Source organism: Lampris incognitus, chromosome 8, assembly GCF_029633865.1.
Source record: "Lampris incognitus isolate fLamInc1 chromosome 8, fLamInc1.hap2, whole genome shotgun sequence".
NCBI classification, from domain to species: Eukaryota; Metazoa; Chordata; class Actinopteri; order Lampriformes; family Lampridae; genus Lampris; species Lampris incognitus.
Window position 1 is genome coordinate 31,074,370 of NC_079218.1, and position 15,893 is coordinate 31,090,262.

General features: G+C 42.6%; 1 protein-coding gene across 1 annotated transcript in view; it reads right to left on the reverse strand.

Moving 5' to 3' along the window:
• The window catches only part of slc13a5a (solute carrier family 13 member 5a), a 41,435-nt gene extending 32,278 nt beyond the window's left edge, over window positions 1–9,157 (reverse strand). The window contains exons 1-6 of the mRNA XM_056284382.1: window positions 8,993–9,157; window positions 6,110–6,238; window positions 4,274–4,410; window positions 3,680–3,915; window positions 1,347–1,532; window positions 349–541 (exon numbers count right to left, since the gene is read on the reverse strand). Of these exons, the coding sequence (XP_056140357.1) occupies window positions 349–541; window positions 1,347–1,532; window positions 3,680–3,915; window positions 4,274–4,410; window positions 6,110–6,238; window positions 8,993–9,121 (1,010 nt within the window). The 5' untranslated portion in view covers window positions 9,122–9,157. The remainder of the gene's footprint in view (window positions 1–348; window positions 542–1,346; window positions 1,533–3,679; window positions 3,916–4,273; window positions 4,411–6,109; window positions 6,239–8,992) is intronic.
• Window positions 9,158–15,893: the final 6,736 nt, after the last annotated feature.

A 15,893-nucleotide genomic window follows, 5' to 3' on the forward strand; every position in this document is an offset into this window, starting at 1 on the left:
TTCTCGTAGCCCCCCTTCCCATCCACCCCTGTATGTCTGTGTTATGTTTAGCTGTTGTCTTCTTTCACTGCTGTTTATTGTAAAGCGACTTTGAGTGTTAGAAAAGCACTCTATAAGTTTTATTCATTATTATTATTTAATAGCATGATCCAGTTCCCCTCCTCAGCTTATTCCACAACACATTGGTTAAATGCCTAAAACATGGTGTGTGCAAAATTGTGTGCTTGAGTGTATGTGCATATACATATCTGTGTATGTGAGTGTGTGTTTACCTGTGTGTATAAAAATATTTGTGTGTGTGTGTGTGTGTGTGTTTATCTGAGTGTTTGCGTGTGTGATAACACTCACTGGTTCATTTGCCCGATAAGAACCAGATTGGGTCCAGTCCCTGTGAGGGTAGCAATTCCTCCAATGCTGGCAGCATAACACACACACAGCAAAAGACCTTTACACATCCTCTTCCTCTCCTCCTCCTCCTCTTCCTCCACGCCAATCTCCACTAGCTCATCCTGGAACCTCACTCCCACCATGGACAGCACCGCTGTATACAGGTGGGAAGCAGAAAAGATTTGATTCATTTCAATCTTTGTCTAGGGAAGGATGACTGAACTTGCAACCTTTTTTTTTTTGAGATGCAAAGCAACTAATACAACTGGAAAAGTATTCACTCACTCACTCACTCACTGTTAGCTAATCAAGCTCTACAGTGTGTTTGTGGGGGGATGGTGAACAAAAAAATTGATCGATGTATTCAGAGGCTTGAATACAGAAGCAAGTAAATAAAAAAAACATGTAATGATTAGAAGTACAATTTAAAATGATGGATAATACAATTTCCCCTCCTGCTATACACTGCCTACAACTCTTGAGTAAATTATGCTGTCATCAGCCTCATGCCTACTAAACACAGAGTACAAACATGTCTCCACATTGCTAGTGTTGCTAGTGGTGGAGGTGAACACTTGGATGGGGCTCTATAATAATGAGACAAGTTTCACAACAAAAGACATTTTCCTGCTTTGGCTTGATTCACATTTTGACAATACACATAAAAATGTTCAAATAAACAAGGGCCTTCTCTTATCCATATTACTCCTTGAGTCGTTTTCCATCATTTGCTTTTGATTCTCGTCTCTGCTTAGACTAAGTAGATCTCTAGTTTTACGCTTCCTCTCTGGCCCCGCCCCTCCTTAATTCTTATTGGCTGGCGGAACTAGCGTCGAAATTGATGAGCTGCATGAAATCTGCTCTAAAATGGGTCAGGCCTTTTTACATTAGGGTGAGTCTAACAAGTTAGCTTTCCATTTAACCTCCTTACACAATTTTTGTGCCTTCTGTGAGCTCACCGTTGCCATCGTTCTGTTTCCCACTTGTGTTGTCTGGGGGAGGTTTATCCTGGGATGTCGCTTTGACACGGGGGGTAACTCTGTCCTGGCTGTCTGGCACATCGTCCAATTCTGTTTTCTCCTGAGAGGTCACATTGTGTTGTACACTACAGTTTTTCTCTTGCTGAAAGGCTTTACCGCTCAGACCTTGGCAGAAGGATGATCAATATAATTATGAAGGGAAAAAAACAAACAGACAGTCTTCAAGAAAACATCGCTAGATTCTAGCTTTGCACTGGGTGATAAAGAAAATCAAGGTAATCATAGGGGATTTTACACAATATTGATGTATTGGTGTATATACACTCACTGGCCACTTTATTAGGTACACCTTGCTAGTACCGGGTTGGACCCCCTTTTGCCTTCAGAACAGCCTTAATCCTTCGTGGCATAGATTCAACAAGGTACTGGAAACATTCCTCAGAGGGTTTGGTCCATATTGACATGATAGCATCACGCAGTTTCAGCAGATTTGTGGGCTGCACATCCATGATGCGAATCTCCCGGTCCACCACATCCCAAAGGTGCTCTTTTGGATTGAGATCTGGTGACTGTGGAGGCCATTTGAGTACAGTGAACTCAATGTCATGTTCAAGAAACCAGTTTGAGATGATTTGAGCTTTATGACATGGCGCGTTATCCTGCTGGAAGTAGCCATCAGAAGATGGGAACACTGTGGTCATAAAGGGATGGACATGGTCAGCAACAATACTCAGGTAGGCTGTGGCGTTGACACGATGCTCAATTGGTACTAAGGGGCCCAAAGTGTGCCAAGAAAATATCCCCCACACCATTACACCACCACCACCAGCCTGAACTGTTGATACAAGGCAGGATGGATCCATGCTTTCATGTTGTTGACGCCAAATTCTGACCCTACCATGCGAATGTCGCAGCAGAAATCGAGACTCATCAGACCAGGCAACGTTTTTCCAATCTTCTATTGTCCAATTTTGGTGAGCCTGTGCGAATTGTAGCCTCAGTTTCCTGTTCTTAGCTGACAGGAGTGGCACCCGGTGTGGTCTTCTGCTGCTGTAGCCCATCTGCCTCAAGGTTCGACGTGTTGTGCATTCAGAGATGCTCTTCTGCATACCTCGGTTGTAATGAGTGGTTATTTGAGTTGCTGTTGCCTTTCTATCAGCTCGAACCAGTCTGGCCATTCTCCTCTGACCTCTGGCATCAACAAGGCATTTTCGCCCACAGAACTGCCGCTCACTGGATATTTTCTCTTTTTCGGACCATTCTCTGTAAACCCTAGAGATGGTTGTGCGTGAAAATCCCAGTAGATCAGCAGTTTCTGAAATACTCAGACCAGCCCGTCTGGCACCAACAACCATGCCACGTTCAAAGTCACTTAAATCACCTTTCTTCCCCATTCTGATGCTCGGTTTGAACTGCAGCAGATCGTCTTGACCATGTCTACATGCCTAAATGCACTGAGTTGCTGCCATGTGATTGGCTGATTAGAAATTTGCGTTAACGAGCAGTTGGACGGGTGTGCCTAATAAAGTGGCCGGTGAGTGTATATCATGTCAGCTTACATAAGCCAATAGACCACATTTAAGAATCCAACTGAGGCTTATCACCCTAAACTGTTTGGTGATATCAAGCCAAAGGTAGTTTTTCAAACAATGCTTCTTCAAATATTTCTGACCTAATCTTGTGAGAAACGTAGGTCATAGATTTTCCTTATCATTTATTTAGACAACATAATGTATACCATGAAACAACAATACCTGAATTTCATCCCGATACAATCTCACTGAAGGATGATAAACAGTGACATTGATTTGTTGACTTGCCCTATTCTAGCTGTTGGTGGTCGCTCTATTAACTGTGCGAGCCACTCTGGCTTTGATTACTCATAATATTCCTCTGTAGCCTCATATTTCTGTGACCTTTTGAGATAACAGGTTACATTTTCTGTAAGAAACCTATTTATTACTGTTAATTTCATCAATTTTAAGTGTTTTCTCATTTTCCAGGGACTTGCAGAGAAAAAAAACTAAGATAAAAGAAATCATCACCCTTGTCACTCAAACCTATGCAAATATCAAATTGTCTAACAATAAATAAGTGCATGAGTTTTAGCATGGATGATCCCAGTTGAGATCAAACTTCTAATCCTGGCATAACAGTGCTGCCGTGCTTTGCCTTTCGAGTCATTCAGGTAATAAACTCCTTAGCATGGAAGTCGCTGCAAAGCTCTGTCCATAAATCTACACAGGATCAGTAGCAATCCTAATCTAACATACATCATATATTGGTTTCTCTGTCTGAAAGCAGCATCTCACCATTCTCCAGAGTACTCAGAGGAATGACTTGTAAGCTGGTGATCTTTTCGTCCTTGTGGTGTTTGCTCCGGGGCACTGCATCACCTTTCTGGCTGCTGGGGTTTTTCTGGGAGTCCTGGGGGCTGTTGAGCTGGTCAAGCATGGCCTGTACGATGGGAACCATCATGGCGGTTGTTGCTGTGTTGCTGATCCACATGGAGAGGAAGGCTGTTACTCCCATGAAACCCAGCATCAACCTGGCGACAAAGAGGGGTAAACACACAAAAAAACAAAACAACCCGCAGGGCCGAAAGGGCTTCCTGCCCCATAGATTATCAAGAATAAGGCATTATGGCTCAAACATGTTCCCCTGAAAACAATCCCAAAAAACAATAGCCCATGTCTATTTTTTTTTAATTGACAAAATGTTGTTTGCCTGTATAGTATGCCAGTAGAGTTTGATTTACAACACATTTTTATTGGTTATGTGCTGCAGTTGACTTCAGTGTTTTTTTTTCCATTAAGTGTTTTTACCATGCATTTCTATGTGCTTCGATTTTAAACCCTCTCTGTAAAACCTCTCTGTAATATTGAACTGAATGGGTCGTCACTCACAGGGCAGGCCGCACCCCCACGATAAGCAGAACCCTGAGGGCGATGCGCTTGTGAAGGTTCCAGTGCTCCACCGCTACCGCGACCATCAGCCCCCCCACAAACAGCATGTTGGTGTCTTTCAGGTACTGCATACACACCTATGTGACATTATCACCACAAACACACACACACACGTAAGAAAAAAAATCATTTCCTTTGTAGCATAATATCTATTTCTGCAGAATAAAAAAAAACACAAAACATTAGAGCAGTGGAAGACAGCTGACTATTTTTGTCTGAAGGAATGTTTTTGTTGTTGTTGTGAACTGGCTTCCATGTTGTGGTTTGTAGGCAACACTTTTGCTGTTATTTCACTGCAAAACAAAAAGCACAATACACATGGAGGTCTTGATACTACTACTACTACTATTATTGTTATTGTTATAATAATAATGATGATATTATTATCATTATTATTACTATTGTATAATATAATATAATAATAGCCCCTTGAGGCAAATTTGTCATTTGTGATAGTGGGCTATACAAATAAAACTGACTTGACTTGACTATTATTATTACTACCAGTAGTAAGAGTAATAGTAGTAGAATACCTATAAAATGTAATGATAATAATAAGACAAATTAATATTGTCAGCACTAGCAGCAGTAATAATAGAAGTATCCATCCATTCATCCATCCATCCATTGTCTTAATTGCTTATCCTGCTCTCAGGATGCTGGAGCCTATCCCAGCAGTCATTGGGCGGCAGGCAGGGAGACACCCTGGACAGACCACCAGGCCATCACAGGGCCCACACACACACACACACACACACACACACACACACACACACACACACACACACACACACACACACACACACACACACACACACACACACACACACACATTAATTCCTAGGGACAATTTAGTACCGCCAATTCACCTGACCTACATGTCTTTGGACTGTGGGAGCCCCCGGAGGAAACCCCTGCAGACACGGGGAGAACATGCAAACTCCACAAAGAAGATGACCCGGGGTGACCCACCAAGGTTGGACTACCCCGGGGCTCGAACCCAGGACCTTCTTGCTGTGAGGTGACCACACTAACCACTACGCCACCATGCCGCCTAAAGCATAATGACATCATTTCCCAGTCTATAAATATTATACGACAACTACTAATAGAAGTAGTTGTCGTATAATATTTATAGCGGTGATATTAGCAGTATTTGTAGTCTTAGCTGTTGTAGCTGTTGTAGCAGTTATCCAAAGGAATTGAATTGAGTGCAACTGGACTTGGTATATATCCGTGAAGACGTTTCGCCTCTCATCCAAGAGGCCTCATCAGCTTCTGATGAAGCCTCTTGGATGAGTCCAGTTGCACTCGATTCAATTCCTTTGGATAACCATGACCTGGATGAATGAGAACATTAACAGACATGTTGTAGCAGTTGTAGCGGAAGTGGTAATACCAGCAGACATACTACGTCAGTACTCTTAGTAGCTGTAGTAGTAGTAGTAGGAGTAGAGGATCGGACATCAGTGGCACAAGTAGCAGTACTATATACTATGGTACAGTTGTAATGGAAGAGATATACTTTTAGAAGTAGAAGTGGTAGAAGTAGTAGCAGCAGCCCCGGTAGAAGTTGTAGATATAGAGTAGAGGTACCATCACCCCAGTGCCAGCATGTTCAGTAGCAATAACAGATATAGCTAATGATTGTAGACATGGTGCAGCAATAGTGGAATAAGTAATGGCAGCAGCAGCAGCAGCATCATTGAGTACAATAGCTGCAGTAGTATTACAGCAGATGTGTTGTGGTCCCCCTGTCTATAAGAGACAGCTTACATCTTTTGATTCCATGATGCCCAACAGAGGGAAGATAACAGTGGGCAGGATAGCTGTCACAGCCAGGGGTAACACCTCAGTACACCAGTACACTGCCATCAGGGCTATCACATAGCCACATGCTGACTCCTATAACATACATGCACAGGGAGAGAAACATACACACATAAATACATACAAAAAGATAGATAGATAGATAGATAGATAGATAGATAGATAGATAGATAGATAGATAGATAGATAGATAGATAGATAGATAGATAGATAGATAGATAGATAGATAGATAGATAGATAGATAAAGAGAGAGAGAAAGAGGGGACGTTACATGCCATTATTTAGAGCAACTTACAATTATTGCAGAATGTTTTATTTGCTGTATTCCATTACAAGCATTATAAGTGAGTAATAACAAGTGCAAGAGCCCACACACACACACACACACACACACACACACACACACACACACACACACACACACACACACACCTTTATTCTTTATATTCATGTTTGGTCTTTAGATATATACAGCGTTTCATAGATTAAAACAATAATCTTGAGATTTGAGCCTTGTACTAACAATATCACCACACCACCATTATGCAACATGAACAGTAAAAGGAGTATTTTGTCAGGAACCGAAAACGGTTGTTTATATAGACACATATTGTGGCCTTCAATATTATTGGGCCCTAAAATACGACATGCATGTGTGTCGTAACTCTGCACATGTTGCTTCATGTGGGGTAATTCAGGGGTGCACACATTGCGCTGGTGGCAGTCTACTGGTCAGAGAAACAAGGTTGAAACCAGAGGGTTCTGGTTCCATGTCCCAGCAGGGGAAATCTAGGTAGACATAGTGAATGAAAGATAACAAAGATGAATGCTCCCAACTACCCCTGATGGTGAGCTCCGAGCTCCCAATGGTCAAAATTAGAGGCCAGTTGTTCTGGGCAGTGGGAATGAGTGGAGCTAGATGAAGATAAAGCAAACGTATGCTGAAAATTTGTGTGCATGCTCAGCAGATACTCCCCAAATGGAAAAAAATTTGAAGTAGAAGCTGGAAGAGACAAGAGTTTTAAATGAGGAGGTTTATTACGAAGTGAACTACCTACCATTTTAAAAATGTGAAACTTGCTTTTGCAACATGATTGCTACGGTATTTTTTTTAAACTTGTTTTATAAAAAGGATTTAAAAATGGCAACTAAATAAAATTATTTTTGTGAGAAGAGCCTTTTGGCTTGGTGGCCCCATTACCATTGGCCATGCCTATCCCTGGGCACCACAGGGATATATATCATGGAGGGCGATGACAGGACAGTCTTTATCAAAACATAAGATCATATGGCATGCTTTCATTTCCTTTGTTGGTTTTAACACAAAAACCTACCCATACCTCCCCCCGCATGAGGATACCTGCTGTGGGCAAACCGAGTACATAATGTCTAGATTGTAGAAATGCAAACAGACATTTTGAAGAAAAGCTTTGTTAATCCAATGAACTTTTGTCACGTTTTACATTATGAATGCAAGATCAAAATATTTTTTTTTCAGAATTATATTCAAAACTGGATTCAGAATTACACTTGTCCATTTAATTTGACAGCCAAAGCAGGAAGATTGACTGACTTGGCAACCTTACCAGTTTGACAAGTTGTAAGCAGTTGGCATTCACAGCCAAAAAAAAAAGAAAAAAGAAAAAAGAAAGTGTAATGGTCATTTTGAAACCCTGGATTTTCCACAAAACCTTTCAAAATTGAATCAGATGATAACGCAAATGAGGGTATGGGCAAACGAGTGGAGGTTGGAGCGGTTGTTTGTTTAGTTAGGACAATTGGCTAAAGACAACAGGGGTGGATGCTTCACATCAGACGCTCCACAGAAGATGGAGGAATTTCCCCTAGTGTCACGCGAGGTCTTGATCTCCTGACCCCCGCTGAAAGCTGGCCACAAGATTGGAACTACTAGTCCTGCTGCTACTTTTGCCACTGGTATCGACTGACATTTTCCCATCTCACCCCCCCCCCCCCCGCGCTCTCTCCCTCTCTCTAGCACTTGGTCTCTCTCTCTAGAACTTGGTCTCTTTCTATCTCTCTCTCTCTAGAACTTGGTCTCTCTCTCTATCTCTCTAGAACTTGGTCTCTTTCTATCTCTCTCTCTATCTCTCTAGAACTTGGTCTCTCTCTCTATCTCTCTAGAACTTGGTCTCTTTCTATCTCTCTCTCTATCTCTCTAGAACTTGGTCTCTCTCTCTATCTCTCTAGAACTTGGTCTCTTTCTATCTCTCTCTCTCTATCTCTCTAGAACTTGGTCTCTCTCTCTCTCCTGTCTCTAGAACTTGGTCTCTCTCTTATGTCCTCTCTCCTCTCTCTCTAGAACTTGGTCTCTCTCTTATGTCATTTGTTCAGTGAGGATGAATTACTTTTTAGTGATGTTTTCAGATAATGTTATTTCTATTTCTGAGTCTTTCTTTCAAAGCTGCTGTAAATGTGTGACATTGTATTAAAGTTGTTTTTAAAAAAGTCAGTCTCTCTCTCTCTCTCGCCCGCTCGCTCGCTCGCTCGCTCGCTCTCATTCCCTGTTTATGTACATGCGCGAGACTTAGCTTAGGGTATCTCGCCAAGTAGAGGTTCTGAAACGAAAGTGACTCAAGACAAAAAAATTAAAGAGGGCCCCAAAATATGAACCAAGAGCTCGGCCTTTGAGCTCAATTCTTAAAACGTGAATTCTACAATTGGACCTGTTTGCTATATGTAGGCCTAGTGAACCACCAAAAAGTAGCTGTACAGTCTTAAGAGTATTAACTACGTCGCACTGATAGACTCTTCGCCAGTGGATGACAGAAGGCGCATCACAGAAGGCGCGAAGCATGATAATTTCTTACCGTGGTTCCAATGACGAGCAGCAGCGGGAGTAGGAGGAAGGGTGTGCACAGGATGATAACTCCGTTTTTAAACCTCCACGCTGCGCGCAGGGAGGAGAGGATCCTCTCCCGGAGCGGTAGGACCGACATGACTCAAACTTTTCAACAAGACAGGTTGATTTAGTGTTTGCAACTCTGCCCCACCTGTGATGTGAGTTGCGTGTGTGTCAATGGGACGGGATCTCTCTCTCTCTCTCTCTCTCTCTCTCTCTCTCTCTCTCTCTCTCTCTCTCTCTCTCTCTCTCTCTCTCTCTCTCTCTCTCTCTCTCTCTCTCTCTCTCTCTCTCCCCCTTTACGTATATACGCACGTGTACTCTGTGTACGCCGGACACTTTTCAGCCAAAGCGTTTGTGTTGTTTAACCGTGTTGACACTAAAGATTAACTCGTTGCAGGTTAACACACTCACTGCCCCACTTGAGCGAGTTTATCTAAACGCCTACTGGAATAAACACCAGAGAGGAAATCGTATCTCCTTTACGCAACATCGGGGTCAGCGGTTAGCGTCTCCCATTTGCATAAATTAACTGCGCAAGCCATGACATTTCTTCCGATTAATCTTTTCATTTGCACCCTATCGTCATTTACATTTAAGCATTACTGTACAAAAAAGCAAACATTTTTTTAGTAAAAGCAATCTTAAACCACGCGTGAAAAGGGTTAACAAATACATGAAAAATAATAAATAAATTATGAAAAGAATAATGAATAATGAAAATGGCTGAAGAAAATGAAAATGGGAAAAATAAGAACAAACTGCAGGTGATGGAAGGGATTTTTTTTTAAAGCCTTTAAATAAAGAGTTGACTTTGGAGATGACAGAGAAGGGGACGTTGATTCAGCCTTAGCTCCTCAAAGAGAGGCCTTGCTCTGACCTGGCAGACACCCAACACTAACACATACAAGTCAAGACGATGCAGTAAATATAAACATTCCTGCGTCACCTTGAATATTCATGTATTTCAAGAAAGCTAGCGGTGCATTGGACATTTAACCAAGGTAAGTGCAGTGTGTTTTAGTTACATTTTAACCTAGTTGTCGTGGGAAAGTTGACGGAAAGTGTGTCCCCCGCCTTACATCCACACAGTCTCACACACTCACTCCTAGGTGCTGCCTACAGTCTCCTACTCTTTACCAGTAGGAAAGGACAGCACATCTTCAACATTTTAACTTTCCAAATGATCTATTTGATTTTTATTTGCATCTCTTTTATCCCCAGTGGGCTAATTGTCCAAGAGCCAACAAGCCTTTGTTACATAAAAAAAAATCATTAAAGGAAGACAATAAATACACATTAAGATTACAAGAAGTAACAATATACATCCACGAACACAATGTTACATGATACAAAAACTTTCCATTGCAGTTTAAAGATGCATATTACAATACATTTAAAAAAAAATTCACCCAACCTATGATTAAGATGATCTTAACAGGGAAATCGAACCAGTGACATTCAGGTCTTAGGTATGCTTGTTAGTTTGATGGAGAGTGCATAATGATTTGTTTAGGATGTGAAACTCAAAGTTTAGGACTCGGGACTTGACCTGGGACTTGTCAGTCCTAATTTGGGGGACTTGACTTGGGACTTGTCAGTCCTAATTTGGGACTTGACTTAGGACTTGTCTGCCTTCACGTTGGACCTCAGTGCCAAGATTTGAGATTTACTTATGATTTGGAAAACAATGACTTGGTCCCACCTCTGGTAGAAAGAATGAGTTTGGCCATATAATTCAGGGTATTTTTCCAGTTTGGCTTCCTTTGTCCATTTTTGAAATTAAATGTCCCTTTTACACCAGTTAACCGTAAAACGTTCATGGTGAGGGCCACCTTCTGCTGTTACACCCTGACTGTCAATGTTTAGCCTACCATTGCCATTTGCTTTGCCCCTAGAAATCCTATTGCTATTTTTCCTGGTGATAATGTAGACAACAACAACAACAACTTCAAATTATATAGCACCTTTCAAGGGACCCAAAGATGCTTTACATATAGTGGAGCAGACAAAACAAATGATAGTAACAGAAAAATAAAAAATAACAAAGATTGGCAGGGATGATAGAGACCATAAGCCTCAGTAAACAGGTGAGTTTTCAGGAGTTTTTTAAAAGTGTCCAAAGAAGCAGTGTTGCGGATCTTTGGTGGCATAGAGTTCCAAAGGGTGGGGGCTGCCACAATGAAGGCTCTGTCCCCAAAAGTCCGCAGGCTGGTGTGGGGGATGGAAAGCAGGTCTTTGTCTGTGGACTGCAGATTCTGGGATGGAATATAGGGGTGGAGGAGGTCTGATAGGTGCTGAGGGGCAAGGGCATGGAGAGATTTGTAGGTGAAGAGGAGGATTTTTGTAGAAATGTGGGACTTGATCAGGAGCCAGTGAAGGTGGATGAGGATGGGAGTGATGTGCTGCCAGGGCTTAGTGCAGGGGAGAACCCTAGCAGCTGAGTTCTGCACATACTGAAGCCTTTCCAGGGATTTGCTGGGTACTTTGGACAGCACTCCATTGCAATATTCCAGACGGGAGGTGATGAAGGCATGGGTGAGGGTCTCTGTCACAGAGTTTGAGAGTAATGGATGGAGTCTGGAGATGTTTTTGAGGTGAAAGAAAGCAGTTTTAGTGATGGATTTGATATGTGACTGGAATAAGAGGGTGGAGTCCAGAATGACATCCACGCTGTGGACTTCTGGGGATGGGCAGTTGGAGCAGCCATCCACATCAAGAAGATCTCCACCCTTCTGGAGCAGCGCCTTGGGAGCCACAATCATGAGCTCTATCTTATTGCTATTTAGCTTGATTAGATTTGATGACATCCAAATTTTTATTTGTTACAGGCAGTTGACAAGGGATTGTGGGGGGAGCTGAGTGCATGGTGGGGTTACAGAGCCTTCTCTATAGCTGCCCCCTCCCTCTGGAATGCCCCCCCAAAGCACATCAGAGACTGCCCTGATCTGTCCACATTCAGATCATTAATCAAAACTCACCTTTTCAGAATTGCCTTTAATGTTGTTTTGTTATATGTTTTTGGTGTGTTGGTTTTATGCTTATTTTAACTTAGCGTTTTTGTGTACCTTGAAAAGTGCACTGTAAATAAAATGTATTTCATTATTATTATATCATTATTATTATTAATATTAATATAGTTTAGTGCTGAGATACAGCTGTGTGTCATCAGCAATAGAAGCTTAAACTGTGGTGGCAGATGATCTGACCAAGGGGGAGCATGTAGACGGTAAAGAGGAGGGATACAAACACAGAGCTTCGGGCACGTCTTGGTTGACTTGGGCCAAGGGGAAACTGGAGTTTCTGATGGTGACAAACTGTTTCCTGTTGGAGAGATATGACTAGAACCAGGACAGAGTTGCAAAGGTGAGGCCTAGGTATTCAGATAAGCAGTTGAGGAGAATAATGTGGGAAACAATAAGCAGGCTTCCATTAAAGTTTTGTGCAAAATAGATGCGATTTTTTTTTTTAAAAAGTCAATGAAACACAATTGAGAATGGACTGTGTTTCCATTGAGTGATGTTATGTGATTAAAGCCTGGCTTTATCCTCTCGTGATATGACAATGGACCTCCGACACACGATAAGTGTTGGCACGGTGATTTTGATTGTATGCACCATAATAGCTGTGGCAGTGTTTAATCGAAGGCGACAAGGTCATGTGATGCATGCAATGATGAAAAGGCAAACCTTTTATATCTGGCAGCAGCCGCATATCAGGGATTTGTTGGAAGTCATTGTCTGCAATGATTTTACAGAGGTCCTGTAGATCCAAAACTTCAGAATGACCTACTTAACATTCGATGCAATGCAATAGGACCACGCGTGGCGCCTACCGTATCATGCCTGAGGTTGCTGGTGTAACAGCCCAAGATATACCCCCTGGCCAGATTATACCTGGGGTTACATTCTGGGCTAGTCCAATTTATATCCCGGGGAATTATTTAGGCTAGGCTATTTCATACCATTCTAAACCAGATTATACCCCCCACACTCAGATACACAAAATAATCAAGGATACAGTATTCAATTTTGATTTATTTCACACACTGATGACACAACCTTATAAACTATCGTACAACAGCTAGTGCCAACCATCGGCAACTGTGATGAATCTTGAATAAAATGGAGTCTATAAAATAAAATAAATAATACAAAAGGCTATATTAGTGAATAATACTGATCAATAAAGGGTGCCAGAGCCCCTTTTTTCTCGCTCTTATGCTCTTGCCATTGTAACCTATGTTTGGACCGGGTACATACATTTCTTGTCTGTACCCTGCAAATACTCTGCTGTGAAACTTCTTTCAACTTGAAAGTCTGTGACCGTTTGTTGTATGCTGAGGAAGAAACCATCTTCTGAGCATGAAGAACTTTGAACTCTAACTACAAGCTCTCAGGACTCTGAACCAATCTAGACTGCTTGACATAACCGCAGTGCTAAGTTCTCTGAACGTTGAACTCCACCAAACGCTAACAAGCATTCAAACAGTCTGAAACTAACCCGATTGCACCGCCCTCCGGCTTCAATGAGGACTCACCGGCGGGTGGCCTCTGTTTCCGAACCAAGCATTCCAATGTCATCCACGTGTCTCTTCCACGCTCCCCGGGCCAGCACAATGCATCCAAACATAAGGTTGATTTGCAAACTAATCAAGTGCAGACTTCAGTGAATCATGAGCTAACAAAACATATATCTCAACACTGATTACAACCTTGAAGTGCTCTGACACATTCTCAAGATAAAATGCATGATCTGTCAAGCTCTGGAGACTAAAGCTGGCATAGGTTAGCCACTGCATTGTCTGGCCAACCTTGGTATATACTGCAACGTCACATCCCAACAAACTGTCTGTGGCCATGACCTCGGCATCAGTCACCCATACTCCATCCCGTGATATTCTAGAGGCAGTCACATAGTCATTAACGTTCTGGTTCTGGTTCAGGTTCAGGTTTAGGTTCAGGTTCAGGTAGTGTTGGAGCTTTGTATTGATGTCAGTGTGGAGGTGTACTAAATGCATGTAAGCTTTCAAATCTCTATCACCTTCCTAGCCTATTAGCTTTTGGCTAACTAGCAACTGTTTTTAGCCCTTTTAGTTAAGCTAATAAATATTTTAGCTTAAATACATCAGAAATAACAGCAAAAACTTGCCTTTTAACACATATACGTTCACTAGGAACCTTCTTAACCTTCCTAACCTTGATCTACCAATCTGAAGGACTTTTGTATGCATTAACATAGTTTGATTGATAAGAGATCGAGGGAGAGAGAGATGTCTACTCACCATGCTTGCTGAAATTACTGCGTCGAGAGCAAAATGACTTCAGAACATTGGGTTGCACATGACTCATATGTCACATAGTTAGAGTTTTGAAATAGCGCCCCCTGTAACCCCCCGGAGGGGTAATCTGGATAGAGGGGTATACTCTGACCTAGCCCAAAATATACTCTGAGGCATAAACCAGCCTAGGCTTTTTTATACCCTGTGGTATATTTTAGGCTAGGCCAGACTATACCCAGGTATAGTTTGGCAGGGGGTTAATCTGGCCTGCTACCCCGGTTCCAACCGAGAAGCGCATAGCCATCGCTCTTTATAAACTGGCTACCTTGACTTAAATGTGAAAAATGTGTTTCCATTTCAGTTTTGCGAAATATTACCTTGTAGAATCGTCAGAAAAACCCCCTCATGTGAGTGTATAAACTTTTTTGTGATATTTGAGAGGTTTTTTTTTTTTAAATTCAAGTGTTTCCATTACTCGTTTTTTAGTTCGCAATTTCAAATTGCAAATTAAGCAGGTTAATGGAAACCCACCTACTGTCAAAGGCTGCAGAGAGGTCCAGGAGGATGAGAATACGGATGTGGCTCGAATCAGTAGCAATGAGGAGGTCATTGCCCTTCTAGGATAAATGAAGCTTTCTGAAATCTGAATCTGAACTGATGATTTTGATAAGGACGGTCTCCGTGCAGCGGTGTGCTCTGAAGCCAGATTGAAGGGGTTCATAGAGCTCATGGTTTGACATGTGCTGAGGGAGTTGTGCAGCAACTGCTCTTCCAGGATTTTACTGAGAAAATGAAGGTTGGAGATCAGCTGGTAGTTGAAGAAGAAAACCACTTGATTTTGTCATTGCACAATTGTTTGATTATAATGAAATTTGTCTTGTGCATTTGACCCATCCTATTGTATAGGAGCAGTGGGCGGCTGCAGCACCCAAGGACCAACTCCAGTTCTTCTTTCCATTGCCTTGGCCAGGGGTACAGGTGGGAGTATTAACCCTAACATGCATGTCTTTTTGATGGTGGGAGGAAACCGGAGCACCCGGAGGAAACCCATGCAGACACAAGGAGAACATTCAAACTCCACACAGAAAGTACCTAGGATGGCCTGGGGTTTGAACCCAGGACCTTTCCGTGTGAGGCAACAGTGCTAACCACTGGGCCACCGTACCGCCCAAGTTAAGTTAGTGATGCCATCTGGGTCCAGACCAGGCTTCTTGAGGATAGAGGTGACTGCAGCCATTTTGAAGCTGGGGGGTACCATGTGAAATTCCAGAGAAGAGTTGATAATCTCCACCAGGATGGGGCACAGGGTAAGGAGACATGCCTTGAGCCGGGCTGTGGGCATGGGGTCCAGAGAATAGGTGGAGGCCTTGGCTACAGTGACCAACGTAGCAACTTGAGGAGCATCCACAGGGGAGAAGGAAGAGAGGCAGCCCTGAGGCAGGCACACAGTTGGGGGGGGGGCAGCATTCTGTGGCTGAGATGCCTGTAGGGAGGGGGCAGGCACCAGAAGCTGCTGGTGGATAGAATCCTCTTTGACCTGGAAGAAGTCCAGAAACTTGGAGCAGAGGTTGGGGGCACCTGAGGGGTG